Source organism: Callospermophilus lateralis, chromosome 9, assembly GCF_048772815.1.
Source record: "Callospermophilus lateralis isolate mCalLat2 chromosome 9, mCalLat2.hap1, whole genome shotgun sequence".
Lineage (NCBI taxonomy): Eukaryota > Metazoa > Chordata > Mammalia > Rodentia > Sciuridae > Callospermophilus > Callospermophilus lateralis.
The window spans coordinates 72063705-72082131 of record NC_135313.1 but is presented as its reverse complement, the minus strand read 5'-3'; the positions used below and the strand labels follow the sequence as shown (position 1 = coordinate 72082131).

Sequence of the window (18427 nt, the reverse complement as noted above, 5' to 3'; positions counted from 1 at the left end):
TATGTTGAACAAACTTTGCGTGCCTTGGATGAAATCCACTTGATCATGTTGTACTATCTTGAGTGTTTTTTTTTTAAATGTGATTTGATGATCTCTTTGCATCTATGTTCATAAGGGATATTGGTCTGTAGTTTTCTTTCCTTTTATGTATTTATCTGATTTTGGTATCAAGGTAATACTGGCTTCATAGAATGAATTAAGGAGTGTTCCTTCTCTTTCTATTTCTTGGAAAGATTTGAGAAAGATTATCATTAATTCTTTAAAGATCTGGTAAAATTTGACTGAGATGCCATCTGGTCGAGGGCTTTTCTTTGTTTAAGGCTCGTAATTGCTGCTTCAATCTCATTGCTTAATATTGTTCTGTTTAGATTTTCTATGTTGTCATGGTTAAAGGTGGGTAGGACTTATGTGTCTAGAAATTTGTAAATTTGTTTTTCAGTTTATTGGAGTACAAATTTTCAGAACAGTTTCTAAAGATCCTCTAGATTTAAGAAATGTCTGTAGTGATATTTTCTTTTTCATCTCTAATTTTGTTGATTTGAGTCTTCTCTCTATTTCTTTTGGTTAGTTTGGCTAAGGGTTTGTCAATTTTTTTTTATATTTTCAAAGAACCAAATCATTGTTGCATTAACCCTAACTCTTATTTTTTATTCTTAATTTTGTTAATTTTGACTTTGATTTAATTATTTTCTATCTTCTATTGGGTTGGGCATTATTTTTTCTACTTTTTCTAGAGCTTTGAGGTATAATATTAGGTTATTTATTTGTGTACTTTGGCACTTATACTATAAGCTTTCATCTTAGAACTGCCTTTATACTGTCCCAAAGATTTCATATGTTCTATCTCTGTTATCATTTGTTTCTAAGAATATTTTGTTTCTCCCCTGACATAATCTATGATCTGTCCCTCATTTAAAATTGAATTCTTTAAACTCCAGGCATTAAAGTGATTCTGTTTTTTTCTTCTTATTGAGCTCTAATTTCATTTCATTATTATCCAATAGAATGCAAGGAATTATCTCTCTTTTTTAATTTGCTAAGACTTGCTTTTTGTTTTAAAATATGATCTATTTTAGATAAGGTTTCATGTGCCACTGAGAAGTGAATCTAGTTATTGATGAATAAAATTTTTTTCTAGATTTCTGTTACATTTGTTTAAAAGTATTTTTTAAATCTAACGAGTATTTACTTAGTTTATGTCTGAATAACTTTCTATTTGTGAAAGAGCTGTGTTGAACTCACTCAGTGTTATTGTAATATGGTCTACTTGATTCTTCATATTGATTGGAATTTGTTGTATGTATGTAAGTGCACCAATGTTTGGGGCATAATTATATATAAATATTATAACTTGTTATTAGATGATTTTCTTCACCAATATGAGATGACCTTTTTGCCTTTTTTTTTTTTTTGATTCATTTGGCTTGAAGTCTACTTTGGATATGAGAGCACTATTTCTGTTTGTTTTTAGTGTTCATTTGCATGATATATCTTTTTCCATCATTTCATCTTCATCCTGTGAATGTCTGTCTATAGTATGAGTCTTTTTCAAACAACACATGATTGTTTATCTTGTTTTTAAATTCATTCTGCCAATCTATGTCTTTTGATTGGAGATATTAGACCATTTATATTGAGTGTTATTATAGAAAGATGCTTTTTATTTTCTGCCATTTTTATCTTTTAATGCCTAATTCAGACTTGATTCTCCTTTAACTATTTTTTTCTAGTAAGATTTATCCATACATTGACTGTGATATTCTTTTTTCATTTCTTTTGCATAAAATGTTTCACTGGGTATGATTTATAGTACTGTCTTAGTGGTTATGCATTATTTTAGTTTCTGCTTATTGTGAAATATTTTTATTTCATCTTCAATTATTAAGTATAGTTTTGCTATTTTGATAGCTATACTAATCTTGGTTGGCACCCACTATCTTTCAGGGTGAGACATGTATTATTTCAAGCTCTCTTAGCTTTTAGGGTTTCAGTTGAGAAATCAGTTGAAATACAAGTTGGTTTCCTTCTAAATGTGACCTACCATTTTTTCTCTTACAACTTTAAAAATTCTATCCCTGTTCTGTATATTAACCATTTTAATTATAATGTGCCTTTGAGAAGATCTTTTTATCATGACTATTTGTGGGTTTAAATGCCTCTTGTATTTGGATTTTGGATTTCCATCACATTTCTAAGGTTTGGAAATTTTACTGATATTACTTCTTTGAAAAATTTTATATTCCTTTAGCTTGTATTACAATACATTCTTCTAAGACAGTGATTTGGTCCCTTAATGTGATCTCAAATTTATTTATTTATTTATTTATTTTGGAAGTGGAGATTGAACCCAGGGATGCTTAACCATTGAGCCACATTTCACAGCACTTTTTAATTTTATTTTAATTTTGAGATAGGCTCTTACTAAGTTGTGGAGGCTGACCTTGAACTTGAAATCCTTCTACTTCAGCCTCCAGAGTTGTTGAGATTATGGCATGCACCACTACACCCAACCCAGATTTCTTGTATATTATTGTTATGGTCTTTGAACATTCTTTTTTTATTGTCACCTTTATTTTCAACATTGTATACTTTGTCTTCAGGGATCAAGAATCTGTCCTCTATATGGCCTAATCTAATGATGTTTCAAACTAAATTTTTAGCTTGATTTATTAAGTCTTCCAATTCCAAGATTTCTATTTGTTTCTTTCTCAGAATCTCTCTTTATTGAAATGATCTTCCACTTGCTGTTCATTACTTATGTCTTCTCATCCAACATTTTAACTATGAATTTGGTAAATTATTTCTCCTATATTTCCTCCACTGTGGTTACAATATTGTTGAAGTTTCATGGGCTATTTGAGGTGATTTGTCCCTTGCTTTGTTCATATTGTTTGTATGTCTATCCATCTCCTGTGATAATTATTGATTTCACTTTTATGCAAGAGACAATTTAGTGAGCTTCTTCTTTTACGTGCCCCAGGCTGGGAAAATATCCAAGTATTGATACTCCCATTCAATGTGTATTCTCTGTTGTTCTCAGTATCGATATCACTTTGAGAGAAGATTCTAAAACCTATTACTGCAATCTATTCAGAGAAAAAACATGTACTAATAAATAAACCCCAGGGGAGGAAATAATTAAAAAATATTCTCCACAGTTCCTCTAATGCAGTTATAAAACTATAGTGATGTTCTGGAATAGCTTAATAAAATATTTATTAAATATAATAAAATTGCCATTGCACTATATAAGGGTTGAAAAAGGGAAGAGAGAAAAATTAGGCAAAGAAATAAAAAAATGAAAAAATAGAAAAGAATAATATATACCAAGATAAAAAGAAGAAGAAAATGGATGGAGGAGATTTGAGGCAGAAGCAGAGAATGCGAAAGGAGATACAAACAGAAGCATGTGAAAACCTGAGATATAAAAACAAAGAAAGAGTGATTCCAGTTAATGTTTTAAAACAATCGAATGAGTTGAGGGCTCTAATAGTGAATAATAGAAGAACATCTATTGATTCAATATGAAAAATAGTATCTGTAAGGTCAATATTGACATTAGAACTATTTATGATAATCCATGCCAAGGTGAGGGGATTTCTTACTGAGTCTTCCTGATTTGTATTTCATCAGGTTTTTAGAAGATGCCCACCTCTCCTTGGCTTTACCTCTAAGTTTCTCTGAGTGTGGAGGTGGTGATCACATCAACTCACCTCTGATAAAATTCTAGGAGGCCCCCAACAATTTTTGGTGTATCTAGGTACCTACTAGTTTTCTGTTGGGTCAGGGAATTTGGTCCGTAATTATCTGTGACTTAACAGCCAGGTTATTCCCTGATAGGGTATACAGTCTTGTATTTCTTCTAAAGAAAAGTTCTCTGTGTCTAGTGCTATCAGATCTAGTGTGGGCTACCCCATGTATATTTCAGACTGTGCCGGGTATGGTGGTCTATAGTGGAGATATTGAAGTAACTTTGATGTGGTGCTAGATGGCTCATATGGGGTATAGGGTTGCTGTATCCTCTGGAATACACAGGTTGCAGGTCAGGTGCTTGCATCTGATCACACTGCGTGGTAGCTGGTACCTATGGAGTGCTCCTCTATAAGCCCCTTTGTAGGGTATCCTGCCAGTGTGTATGTGCAAGGTTCTCTGCTTGCTGCTTGGAGTTACCCACAATAATTGCTTTCTGGGATTCCATGCATGAAAATGAGAATTGAGTTAACTGCAACTCCAGGACTCACAGCTGTGGAACCTCTTACAGGTGCTGGAGCACAGGAAATACTCCCCTGGTTGCTATGGTTTTCTTGCCATCTCGTGTTTGTTGGTCAGTCCAGAGGCCCGAGTTTGAGTGCATTGAAGGTTTTATGTTGCTGGCTATTTCTGTTAGGTGTCGGGGCACAAGATGCGGGGCTCAGTACCTTAGCTGACTGCTGTGGGTTGCTGTATGCCCACTTCGCTCCACAGGGACTTCTTTAAAAGTGGCATAAAGCTTGGTGGCTATCTGTAACTGTGGATCTGTGAACGGAGGCTCCTATGAGTGGTCTGTGACACAGACACCACCAACTTGACTGAATAGAGCACTGGGGTGCCACCCCTATGACTAGGGGAGAGTGTCAGTTGGTCCACTTGTGTCTGAGTTCCTATTACTAGCAACTATGAATGAGCCTGATGAGGGAACTTATAAATTAGACTTTGGGGTCTTCGTTTTAGATCTTCTCAATTAGAATCTTTTGGGAGTGTAACCCGGAAGTACTCCATGTGATTCTGGTACATACTAAAGGTGGAAAACCATTGGGGGAATATAAAGAGGGTTAGTGGTATTTATATTTGTGCTTTATATATATATTCTCAGAAACTGTTTTTAATAAATGCCGCCCCCCTTTTTTTAAAGTAGAAAATGGTCCTGTTTCCAGTGTCTTCCCCTTTCATTTAGAAAAATGGCTCCTAAATGGAATGACTCCTACAATTAAATTTTAGGTTCATTCCACATGTTATTAGACTGATCGAAAGCAGAGCAGAGAGTAGGTAGCATTTGTCCTGACTGGTCTCCTGCCCTGGAGTATGCCTACCATCAATTTACTCTGTATTCAGCCACCTGCGCTCTATCCAAAAACCTAAGAATACCCCTGATTACAAAGCTCCTATCTTTGAAGGATGAAAATGTAAAATCTCAATCCATGGGCCTGTCCACCCAGGCCCAGCCAACCATCTGTGCCTCTTTGCCTGCCAGTCCACTGGGAAATCCTGCCATATCAAGCAAACAGCAGCAGCTCACCCTTGACACTTCTATGTCTTCCTACCTCAGTGCTCTGTGACTGTCCTTTCCTCAGCCTGGACTGTTCTTCCTAAGCTTCCTGCTTGTGATTTGTAAGGTCATCAACACCACACGAAGGCCTTCTCAAACATCTCCCCAAAGGAGTAGTTTCACTTTTCCCAAGGCGATATTAGTGCATTAATCACTGCCACTGAACCAGTGAGCCTCAACATGTGAATGCTGGTCAAAGTCTGTCAGAATCATTCTATGCTCTAGTTAGAAATCCAGATTCCTGGGCCTCATGCACCCAACTTTAGAACGTCTCAGGGTACAACAGAGGAATCTATACTTTAAGAGACTTTCATATGAAATTTATGATGCACGAGAGAGAGAGAGAGAGAGAGAGAGAGAGAGAGAGAGAGAACTACATTAACCTATGGGCTTCAGCTGCTTTGTTTTCAGAGTCACTCTAAACTGTTTTCTTTTTATTCCAAAACCCACAGTCACTAGTCTTGGGCTCCTTGACAACTTGCCCTCTAGGTATCTTCACTCGTCCTTCATTGTAATAATTGGCACATTTCTTTGTCCGAGAAGACATTCAATGTTTTATTGTTAAATTAATAATATTGTTTCTAATTAATCTAAAATATTAAAAATGAAAATTTGGTAGGGATGTATGAACTTTTAAAAATTGGCTTGGCCTCACTCAAAATCAGTGAACACTGAGGTCTAGCACAATAGATTGTCTTTCCAAAGTAAAAGGACTTGTTTTCTTTAAGCTTAGTCTCCACTGAATACGACATACCACTCATATGGGGTGGGGGGAGGCCTTCTCAACGGCAAATGTCATTGAATAACAGCTGTTCTCATTCTCTGGGTCTTAGGAAGTAAGTTTATTTATTTTTTTATTAATGTCCAAATCTTCTAAAAAGCAGACACATACCAGTGTTTAAATGGCTAACAGAAGTACCATTCACCCACCTTCTTTGGAATAACTGGTTAAAATGAAATATTCTTTCCATTTGTATCTTTATGCTACCCACAGTTTAGATAACTCTAGCCTTTAGGATTACGGGTTTCAAGCTTTACTCCTTTTCATGTACAGTTTTTTCACAAAGAAGTGCTACCCTGCTGATGATAATTTGTTTCTTCTTCTATAAAAGAGAGATAATGTTGAATGAAAAAAAAAAGTACTTACTACATCAGATGCTTCTACATTTTCTTTCTCATGATTGCTTTGACTATTTAGGTTCTTCTGTGTTTACACATTAATTTGATGATTTTGTTCTATTTCCATGAAAAATGGCACTAGAATTTTGATAGGGATTGCATAAGAGAAACTAAAGATATTTTAATATGTACTTGGTTTTACCAAATTTTCAAAATTAATATTACCATCATACTATATTGCCTTGGACTATAGTGTCCCAATTTAAATCTAAATTGAAATTTATTCTGTGTATGGAGGCCCAGAATTCTGAATACCATATATTGAAGAGACTATCCTTTCCCCCTTGTGTGTTCTTGGCAACTTTCTCAAACATCAGTTGACTGTAAATATGTGACTTTAATTATGGACTCTCTATTCTAGTCCATTGGTCTATACATCTGTTTTTAAAACAGTACTGCACTGTCTTGATAGCTTTGCTTTATCACTACTACATCAGGTAGTAAATTGCCTCTATCTTTGTTTTCTTTCTCATGATTGCTTTGGCTATTTAGATTCTCCTGGGTTTACACATTAATTTGATGACTTTTTTCTATTTCTATGAAAAATGCCACTGGAATTTTGATAGGGATTGCATCAGATCTATAGATCACTTTGAGTAGTATGGACATCTTAACAATATTAATTCTTCTAATCCATGCACACAGGATGTCTTTCCATTTGTTTGTCTTCAATTTTTTTCATCAATATTTTATATTTTTCAGTATACAAATCTTATCCCTCCTAGGTTTAACTTATTCCTTAAATATTTTTTATGTTATTGTTAACATGATTAGTTGCTAAATTTATTTTGGGGATGAAATCAACTCAAAATTGTTTAAAGCCTTAAGTATGATACCTGAAACTTTAAAACTACTGAAAAAAAATAAATGGGGCAAAGCTTCTTGACATTGATCTAGGCAATGATTTTCCAGACATTAACTCCAGGAGCACAGGTAACAAATGAAAAAATAAACAAATAGTATTGCAGCAAACTACAAAAGCTGATGCACAGCAAAGGAAAGCAGTCCACAGACTGACAAGACAACCTGTGGAAGGGGAGAAAATACTTGCAAACCACACCTGATAAGGAGTTATCCAAAATACATGGCTATGTTTTAACAAAGAACTGAAAAACTCAATAACAAGTAAACAAATATCCCAATTGAAAAAGGGGTAAAAGACCTGAATAGATATGAAAAGAAGATCTTTAGATGACCAACAGGTGTCCAAAAAATTTTCCACCACACTAATCGTCAGAAAAAAAGATGCCTGTACTTCCATGTTCACTACAATTAGTATTCGCCATAGCATGACGTGGAATCAATCTAAGTCCATCAATACATGACTAGATAAGGAAAATATAGTACTGAAATATTATTCAGCCTCTGAAAATGAGGAAAACATGTCATTTGCAACAATATGATAAATTTGGAGGATGCTGTGCTAAGTGAAATAAGGTAGGTCCAGGAAAACAAATACTGCATAGTCTCATGGGTTTCATCTAAAAGTCAAACTCATAGAGATAGACAGTAGGATGGTGTTTGCCAGAGGCTGGAGGTCAGAACAACGGAGACACAAACAGAGTACAAAGTTTTAGTTACATCCGATTAATAAATTCTGGAAAGCTAATGTATAGCATGATGACTACAGTTATGGTGCTGAAGGTATGCGTGAAACTTTATGATCTAGTCTGTGGAAATTAAATGTCAAGTTAAATGAGATAATTAATGTTAAGTAATTAGTCTAGTGGCAGGTGCTCAGTAAATTCTCAATAAATAGTTGCTATTTATGTTATTATCCTCATAGCCAGCATGTAGAATAGAGGACAGACCCCCCTATTTTTATATTTTACAGAAGAAACAGAAATATATTTTTAATTTTTTACTATGAATATGGAGTCAGATTGGTAATTGGAATAATCCAGACAAAAGCCTCTCCAGAATTATTTTATACCTCCAGATTTCCATACTGTTCTCCATTCCAACAAAATATATACTTATTCTTGAGAATTTAACCAGAAAATCTCCCTGAATTCCATGGTTTGGGAGGACAGCCAGGTTCTCCAACTGCAAAATACTTCAAATAATCAACTGCCTTACCTATTTAGTTTTCTGCTACTCACATGGAAATTAATCCAACGGAAGAGCATCTCTTTGGCAACGAGTATACAGACTTCTATTAAAGGTAGAATACCTTCTGATGTCTTGTTTATATTACCTTTACTTGATCTGAAATATAAAACATCAAATATTTCCAGAAAAAAAGATGAGTAAGAAGAGATGTATGACCAGCCAGGACCATCAGAAATTACCATTGGATCCCTGAAGACCCACAATGTTGAGTGTGTAATATTGCTTATAAATAACTTTTTCCATTCTCACAGATTCCTATAGACTCAGCAAGGGAAAAGACTGTGAAGAGACTCTTACAGGAGCTCTCTCACGTATGACATATCCACAGTTATATGGCTACTCAGAGCCAAGTCATACTTTAGAATAGGTCTATCAGTCCACTCCTCCATTCTTTGGGACTTGGTCAATCTTTCTTTTCCCTTACATAGTCTTCATATGTCCTTCTAAATTGTATGTCAAAGCGGCTGAAGACTAAGCCTATCTACAGATATACAGAAAGACTCCCCTTTAATTCTTTTAACATGTTTCTTTCCAGTAGCAAGTAATTTGTGTTTTGATATATTAGGACAAACCAGAGAGAGAGGAAAAATATATTGTGGGCTGTAATAGTCAATATTCTCCAGAGAAAGAGAAACAATAAGATGAATAGATAGATAGACAAGAGGAGATACATAAAGGTAATTGGCTTACGCAATTATGGAGGCTGAGAAGTTCCACAATATACAGTCTATAAGCTGCAGAACCAGGGAAGTTGGTAACATGGCTCAGTCCAAATCCAAATGCCTCCAAACAAAAAGAGCCAACAGTGTAATTCTCAGTCTAGCCAGAGGCCTGAGAAGCTAGGGGACCACTGGTATAAGTTCCAGAGTCCAAAAGCCAGAGCACTTGGAGTTCTGATATTCAAGCAAGAAAAACTGAACATTCCATCTCAAAGAGAGAGCAAATTTGCCTTTCCTGTTTTGTTTGTTTGTTTGTTTGTTTGTTTGTTTAATTCTATTTGAGCCCTCAACCAATTGGATGCTGTGTGGCCTGCCCACATTGGGTGAAGAAGTTTCTTCTTTCTCCCTCCACCGGTTCAAATACAAATCTCATCCAGCAACACCCCCACAGTAAAGAAATAAGGCGCTACCAGCTTAGTAGTGCAATCAAGGGGACATGCAAAATTATACATTGCCTGGACATTGTTCAAAACCAAAACAAAATAAAAAATGAACTAGACACAGTGGCATACACCTGTAATCCCAGCACCTTGGAGACTGAGGCAGGAATATCAAGAGTTCAAAGCCAGCCTCAGCAACTTAGCAAGGGCCTAAGCAACTCAACAATACCTTGTTTCTAAATAAAATATAAAATAAGGGCTGGGGATGTTGCTCAGTGGTTAGGCGCCCCTGGGTTCAATCACAAGTACCAAAAAAAAAAAAAAAAAAAAAAAAACCCAAAAAATGTACAGATCAACTATCATTTTTTTTTTTAACTTAGACTTTTAGGGTTACATACCGTAGGTTGAGTTCATCCCAACAAACACACACATGCATGAAAATTGATTTCAGTTCATGATCCCCTCTTTCCCTCCCATCCCCTGCTCCCTCTTCGTCTACTCTACTAGACTTCCTTTCTACATCTTCCTTATTAATCAGAGATTGGAGGAATTCCTTCCAAGTGATTCTAATGTAAAGTCTGTGTGGTAACCATTGTCCTATCAGTTTACCAGGGTCACTCAGGTTCTAGTCCAAGTCCTGATACAATCCTCAAACTGTGACTGGTCCATAACAAGATAATAATTGAAATAGATAATGTCATTCAAACTGCTGTAACAAAATATCATGGCCTGAGTGACTTTTAATCAGTAGCAATTAATTTCTCAGAGTTCTGGAGGCTGGGAAGTTCAAGATGAAGGAACCATAAAATTTGGTGACAAGTGAGGCCCCTTTCCTTGTCCTAAAAGGTGACTTCTTGCCGTCTTCATTTGGCAGAAGGGCAAAGCAGCTCTCTGGGGTCTCCTCTCTAAGGACCCTATTTCCATTCAGGTGGGCTTCTCATAATCTAATCAATTCTCAGAGGGCTTCACATTCTAATACCATCACATCGGTGATGAGGTTTTCAACATACGGATTTGGTGGGCTCACAAACATTCAGACCATAGCAAAAGTGCCTAGAAACTTTTAGAGCAATATGACAAATTAAGTTTGTGTCTATTAAGTTCAGTAATAAAAACAGATGGACTGGTGAGAAAAGAATGGCTTGATTTACAAAGAAATATTTTTATAGCCCCTCCAGGAAACCTTCGGAATAAGTAAACATCCACCTCCAACAGTGAGTATTTGATGGGCCCCTTCTTGAAGTTATTAACCTCTTTGAGATGAAACATTACTGTTAGAGCACCTGGGAACCACAGGGTTAAAGAGCAGGAGTGGGGTAGGTGGGGTTACAAACCAGGAACACATGCCCTCCAAGTTAGATAGCTTGCTCTCTGTTTAATTGCCCTTAAAACACACACACACACACTCTCACGTAACAAGGAAGGTGAAAGCTGAATGAAGTTTTCTGGGTAATGGCTTGAAATGTTTTCCTTATGAGAAGTGGTGTTGAGTTACAGCGAGCAGCGGAGAACTGGGAGGAGAGAAACAGCAGCCCCAACCCGGCCCCCTCCTTTTCTTGGGCTGGTAGAAAGGTGGACATGGGCTCCCGGAGACAAGACAAGTGATATGTTGAACTGTCCTGTGGCTGCAATTGTCTGCTCCCGGAGTGACCTGAGGTCAGTGTTTACCAGGGTTTAGCCAGGGCCAGTGGAGCAGGCACAGATGCGCTGCTGTGAAATGCCACGCAGGCAGAGACTGACAGGCGGTAGGAGCTGAGCTTTCCCCCTGGACTGCTGTTTCCTGCTGTGTTCAGGGGAGGGGGTGCTTTCTGGCAACTCCCGCTGCTGCTGGTGCTGCTGCTACTTCATCTCTTTCTTCACTCCAGGTAAGCAGACTCAAAGGGAGGGCAGGCTGCAAGGGAAGCCTTTGTACAATGAACAAGATCCGAAAGTTTTTCCGAGGAAGTGGGCGAGTCTTGGCATTTATATTTGTGGCTTCTGTCATCTGGCTGCTCTTTGACATGGCAGCTCTCCGCCTCTCATTCAGTGAGATCAACACTCGGCTCCTCAAGGAAGATATCATGAGGAGGGAGCAGATAGGATTCAGAGTGCAGCCAGACCAAATGAAGATCCTTTACAGCAGCATCAAAGAGATGAGGCCTCCCCAGAGGGGACATGGGAAGGGGGCTTGGGGCAAAGACAATTTTAGAAAGACTGAGGACAGTGTGCACAAGTTTCAGGATCACTTGGACCCAACACAGAGGCAAAGAAAAATGAAAAACAACCTGGGAAGGGACAAAGTGGTACCTTTGTGGTATCCTGTACATCTGCAGAACCTCACAGGGACCCTTACCAAGCAGAAGATGGAGGGGAGAGAGAGCAAATCTGAAATTTTCTTCCATCGGGTGACATCAAATCAGACAACAGCTCAGAGGGCTTGGAAAACCCCGTTTGTAGTGGCAAAAGGAACTCCATTAGTCAAAATATCTGTACACACAGGACCTGTCAGTGTAAAACAGGAGGCCCAGAGGAGTTATAATCTCAGCAGTGACACATCAAAACCAGCAGGTGAAAGGGCCCTGAACATGACCATCACTCTTAGAGCAAAGCAGCAATCACAAGCAGTAGCAAAAGAGAGGACACACCCTGGTGGCTCATCAGTGCCCAAATCTGGGGAAGCCATAGCCTTAAAACAAACTGTGACTCAGAGCAAAGAACTAAATGCAAATAGACACAAAGTCAATAAGGGTCTTCCTTTTTTCAAGTTCATTGCCAGTTCCAGTCACTTACAGAAGCCATCTATGAATGAGACATGGTTGGGAGGCATGCCAAAGCATGATGGAGTCAAAATGGCTCCGGGGAAAAGACTCGACTACCCTGAAAGCCATGTTGTGATTATAACTAAAGAGGAGGAACTAAAGACAAACACCAACGAGGTTTCCAACTCTAAAACCCAAACTATATTACCTAAAGTGTTGGGGGGAAGCCAAGATAAACACATTTCCAGAAACAGGAGCGAGGCAGATTTGTCTTCACTTGCTTTACAGAGGGCAACAGTGTCTCAAACCAAAAAAGCCTTAGCAGGGGGACTGGGGACTGCAAGAATCAACTCGACTGCCAAGTCACAGCATGCAGAACGCAACCAAAGTCACACAAAAACCCCTCTAACTGAACACCAGGGGATGCACCAAGTGTTACGAGTAGATGTGACACTTTCTCCAAGAGACCCTAAAGCTCCAGGTCAGTTTGGACGTCCTGTGGTTGTTCCCCCTGGAAAGGAGAAAGAGGCAGAACGAAGATGGAAGGAAGGAAACTTCAATGTCTACCTTAGTGATCTGATCCCAGTGGACAGAGCCATTGAAGACACAAGACCTGCTGGGTAAGGCTCATTCTCTTCTTTCTTCAATCCTAGGTATTTGGGCTTGTATACAGAAACATTTATTTCTAGATAATTTTGTGTCAATTATGGTGACTCAGAACTACAGAAAAAGCAATTATTAGATACTAGCCAAATATTCCACCATTCACAAAGTGAACATTTCTGATACCAGTACATGCATTTTGTTCTGTTTCTAAGCTTACTTCTCTGGCCCTCACCCCTATTAGCTCAGGATCCATTTCCTTCCCTGTCTTGGCAATCTATTAAAATAACTAGATGGATTCAACTCACAATAAAGTATACATGAGTGGTGGAGCTTGAAGTGTAACTCCATTAAAACACTGACATTGGAGTAAGATCTCAATTTTGGAAATTTTAACTATTGGAAAGTTTGTCTGGAATATATCTGGGAAATGAGTATAGATAAGAAATTTTATAAACTTCCTTAGAGTCATATCTCAACCAGCAGAATTCTGCCTACTCATGAATAGTGATATTCATAACAGCAATGGAAAAATTTTGACTTTATTGCCTAAAATTTAATGTCCTTTGTCAGTAAGGATGGTAGACATTTCAGGAGTTCAGTTACACAGGAGTAATAGTGTTGGGAAAAGTCCATTCATAACTAGCAAGCACCTGCAAAACTATAAGAACATAATAACAGCAATCACTTTTATCGGTAGAGTTTTACCACATGGGAGGAGCCTATGTATACATGGGTGAACTTCACGAAAGCCCTGGAAAGGAGGGGCAGGTCTTAGAGTTCAAATAAACTGATGAGGATGCTCATAAATTATGCCACTTTTTCAGCTCTATTGCCGCCCAATGCACTGACCTGAACCAGTTCCTCAAAGAAATTCCTAAAACTCTGTCATCATTGGCAGCATCAAATCACCAATAGACGAGGAGTACTTTGATGTGATATCAGCTATAGTGAGGTCATTATCAACCTCCTAGGCATTGGCAAACAGCTATCAACCACATACTAACTGCCTAAGACCAAGGACTGTGCCATTCATATTCCTTACTCTGCTGATACACACAGCCTTAAGGAGAACACAAAAGCATTTACAGATGAGGAAACTGAGGCCCTGGGAAGTGGCATTGTCAGTGATGGTAAAGCTAGTAATTCAACAGAAATGATTACAATTCACGCTCAAAATTATGCTGTACTTTCTCATCTTTTGCTGACCTCCTGACTACAATCACCAGGAAAAGGATTCTACAAATTATATTAGTCCAACTTGACTCTGAATTCCTGTATAACACAGGGTTGTATATGCTAGTTTTGAACATAGAATGCCATGGAATGAAGTAGTCATTAAAGCAGCTTCATTTTAATATGCCCTCAGTGGCCCTTACCGACTGCTCTGGAGCCTGGGGCAGAATCAGACAGCATAGAAGTCCAAGTTCCAGCTCCAAACTGGAGAAAGGGCCAGTGTGTGGGCCAAAAACTGGCAATAATGATGTTATCACCCATGTGATTTATTGAAGGCTCAATGACTGCCAATGCTTGTTTGTTTCTCTAATTTGAAAATGGTGCATTGAAGCCCAGAAAAGTCACAGTCAGGTTCTGTCTTCTGCAGAAGGTTGCCCAACCATAGCAGAAATGAACAGGTGTGCTTAAGAGGATGAGTCAGAGAGCACATGGCCAGGCCCCTCCCTTTTAGCACACAACCCACCTTGGCTAAATACTCTCAAGCTCTGGACAAGCTACCTGACTGATGCTGTACTCCAACAGGATGGAGGAGATAGGCCAACCAGGAGGGAGACTAAAATGGGACTCCTCAGAGGATTGATAGCCCTTTTGTGTCATTCTTACTTTAAAATGGATATTTTCTGGTTGTTGTTATTTTGTTTTTTCTTTTCTTTAGCCCAAACACTCTGACTATAAATATATGCATATTATATATTCATTTAGGTAAACTTTGGAGAAAAATCTAAATGAGAACTTTTGGGTTCATTGTATAGGTAAGATTTGGAGTGAAATGTTTTAACTGATTTTATTTGTTTTCAGCCTTGCTCAAAATGTATTTGAGATGTCTTACCAGAACACACAATATGATTTTTAATATAATAGATTTTAAACATCACCATAAGGAGAAAATTGTCCAAAAATATGTGTTTGTATGTGTGTGTTTGAGAGAAAAAAAAATCTATAAAAACATGGGCCTTATAAATAGCTCCATAACAGCCTACTGAAACCTTGAAATTCAAGAATTTTGGGGGAATATCTTCCTTGCTGACTTTTATATTATTCCCAAATCCACCATTATAGATTAAGTAACACAGTAACTAGCATACCATAAGTTTTCATTGAGTATAGATTGAAGGAAAAGAATAAAAACCAAAGATTTGCTATATTCATTTAAACTCACTTCCCCTAAGTAAAGATAATAACTAGTTATAAATTAATAACATTTTGAGAATAAAGTAACCAAGTCATTAGAGCAAAGATTATCTTTAGGTAGAGGAGACAGGCAGGGTTGCCAGGACCATGTCCCCTTTTAGTTCTAGAATCAGACTCTCAATTCTAAACCTGCTCTCTCCTCCTTTCCCTCCTGAGTCCCAAAGAACTGGCCTAAAATGTTGAGCCTTTTCCACAGCCTTTTCCACAGCACAAGATACTGCCAGTGTTGTGCGCAGTATCCATTCCACTGTTGTCCTTGACTCTCGCTTGCAATGGGGCTCTTGCATGAGGTATATGCCATTTTCTTCAATGTGAGCCCTCAGCACAAGGAAAGTCAGCCTCTTGACCCTTTCCTACACATGATGCTCATTGCCTCCCCCGCCCCCCGGTAATTTTATAATTTGTCTTTCCACAGCCTCCTTCCCACTCCTTAAATGGCCCTCCTCCTTTTCTCTCCATACATGCTAATTCATCAATATCCTAAAGTCCATCAGGGACCTACCTCCACCTGGACCATGACATGACTGTGACCTCTAAATTCCACTGAGGCTTAACATAGTAGGCAGCCCTCCTGGTTACTGAAACACTTGGTTGGGTTCCTTTCATGAACTAGAGGCTGGAGCATTTCCCTCTTAGTAAAATTTTAAACTTCAACACTTAACTTCATATTGTACTCTCTTATCCCTGAACGTGGTGCTGTGTGCTCCAAAGATTCAGATTTGTACAATATAGATTTAAAAGGTATGTTTTTCTGAAATAATTATCAAAAATTGATAACTATTTTAACAGAATAAATGAAAGGTGGAAATTCAAGTAAAGCTTACAATCAGTCATTTTATAATATAATAAGGACTTTCCAATTTTCCTTTTTGAATATATAGAGTATATTAGTATCTAATGTAAGTTAAATGTATCCTTTTTAACACTATGATCTATTAATTCATGTTTATTCATTAGTTCATATTTTGTTATTGTTTTGGTTTTTAAACTGAATGTTTGATTTTCAAGGGAGAAAAATCTATTTTGTTTATAAGAGTGTTTTAAGTCAATAAGACAGCACAACTTCATTGTAGCTTAAAATATTTATTTATTTGTTTGTTTATTTATTTATTTATTTTGGTACCAGGGTTGAACCAAGGAGATCTTAACCACTGAGCCACATCCCCAGCCCATTTCTGTATTTTATTTAGAGACACGATCTCCCTGAGTTGCTTAGGGCCTCCATTTGTTGCTGAGGCTGGCTTTGAACTCACAATTCTCTTGCCTTCTGAGCCGCTGGGATTACAAGCATGAGTCACTGTGCCCAGCTAGAATATTTTATTTCAAGATATGCTTAAAATATTCCTTTCATAGTCATTTGTAAGTCCCATATTTAAAATTCTTTCTTATAAAAAGATAAGACTTTAAGTTCTTTCTCTTAATTTTTGAAGTTTGTTTCTATCAGCAACAATCAAAACACACACACACACACACACACACACACACATATATATACACACACACACACTTTGCTGAAAAAAACATGGGGTAGTTCTACTTGGAAAACCTTGTCTCCTAGCCTGCAGAGGTGGTCAAGATGGAATTCCACAAATGGACTTACTTTCAGAGTGGACTTCCTGTTTCTGAATTTAGAGAAAAATTATACACACACACACACACACACACACACACAAATGTTTGCTGCCAACATTTAAAGTACAATAAGTATGGTACGCTGGTCTACAACTGCTGCATCATAATGCTACTTGATCGCCTAGCTTAATGCTCCACATTCCGTACAGAACTCTGGCAAGCTCCTCAATGAAGCAATTAAAGTGGGCCTTTATTCTCTTAGTCCAAGCTGGGACTGTCAACCAATAATTTGATTCCTTCCTACACCAGCTAAGGAGAGTTTTCTTTCAGCACGTCTGAAAAGCAAAAGATAGCACTGTGCCTTTGCCACAGACCAGTATAAATTACTGAGGAGAAAGGAAAACTTTCTGGAACCTTAATTTGGACTCTACCAGGGTCAAAAAACATAACTAATGAGTTGCTAGAGGAGGTGGAGAAGCTGGAAGAAAGAAAATAAACAGATCATGTATGCGAACAGACTTCAGGCTTCTAAAAGCCCATCAGAATAGGAGAAAGAAAAAGTTAAATGAAATTCATTTTTTGTTGTTTTTTACATGGAATGAAAATGTTAATTGATGAAATGAGACTGCTTTTGTGATTGATAGTGATTCGAGAACATTTTCTAAAATTAATGAGAGAAGCTGTGACATCTCTCTTAGAATCCATCAGAGTGGTAGGAAAAAAAAATCTCACAATATAGATTTAAAAGTATTCTTTCCTGCATTCACCCTTTGGGTGAAAGCAATGCAGTGGTGTGTGTGTGATGATGAGGGGGTGCACACGCACACACATGCAATTCTGAGTATGTGTGTGTATGTTGGGGCAACTCAGTGCTCTGTTTCACTGAAATCAAAGTAAAATTTTGTTTAAAGGTGAAAGCTAAACCATAACATAGCAAAGGTTAAATATAGCCAAGAGTTCATTACAGGAGAGCAGGAAATCAAAGTAAAATTTTGTTTAAAGGTGAAAGCTAAACCATAACATAGCAAAGGTTAAATATAGCCAAGAGTTCATTACTAAGCCTTTGGATACTTTTATTTATTACATTCTTCCCACAACTAGAGGAACAACAGAAAGATAATCAGAGGAGAGATGTAAAAAAGAAAAAAAAATCTGTTATTAATGAAGAAAACAGTTAAACAGCACCTATTTAATGTAAAACTGAGAAATGCTAAAGCAACTCAAATTGCTCAATTACCTAAATACTGTCAAAGACCTAGAAATACTCCTGGGAGAGAGTAATTAGTAAATGTAGGACTCTCAACCTATTCACACTGCTTTTTTCACACATCTAACCCAGGGCCCAATTTAACCATCAGCCTAATTTTATCAAATTCTTGATGTAATATTGCC

General features: G+C 37.5%; 1 protein-coding gene across 1 annotated transcript in view; it reads left to right on the top strand.

Moving 5' to 3' along the window:
* The first annotated feature begins 11608 nt into the window (after positions 1-11608).
* The window catches only part of Galnt5 (polypeptide N-acetylgalactosaminyltransferase 5), a 41886-nt gene continuing 35067 nt past the window's right edge, over positions 11609-18427 (top strand). Inside the window, exon 1 of the mRNA XM_076866847.2 lies at positions 11609-13053. Coding sequence (XP_076722962.2) covers positions 11609-13053 — 1445 coding nt within the window. The remainder of the gene's footprint in view (positions 13054-18427) is intronic.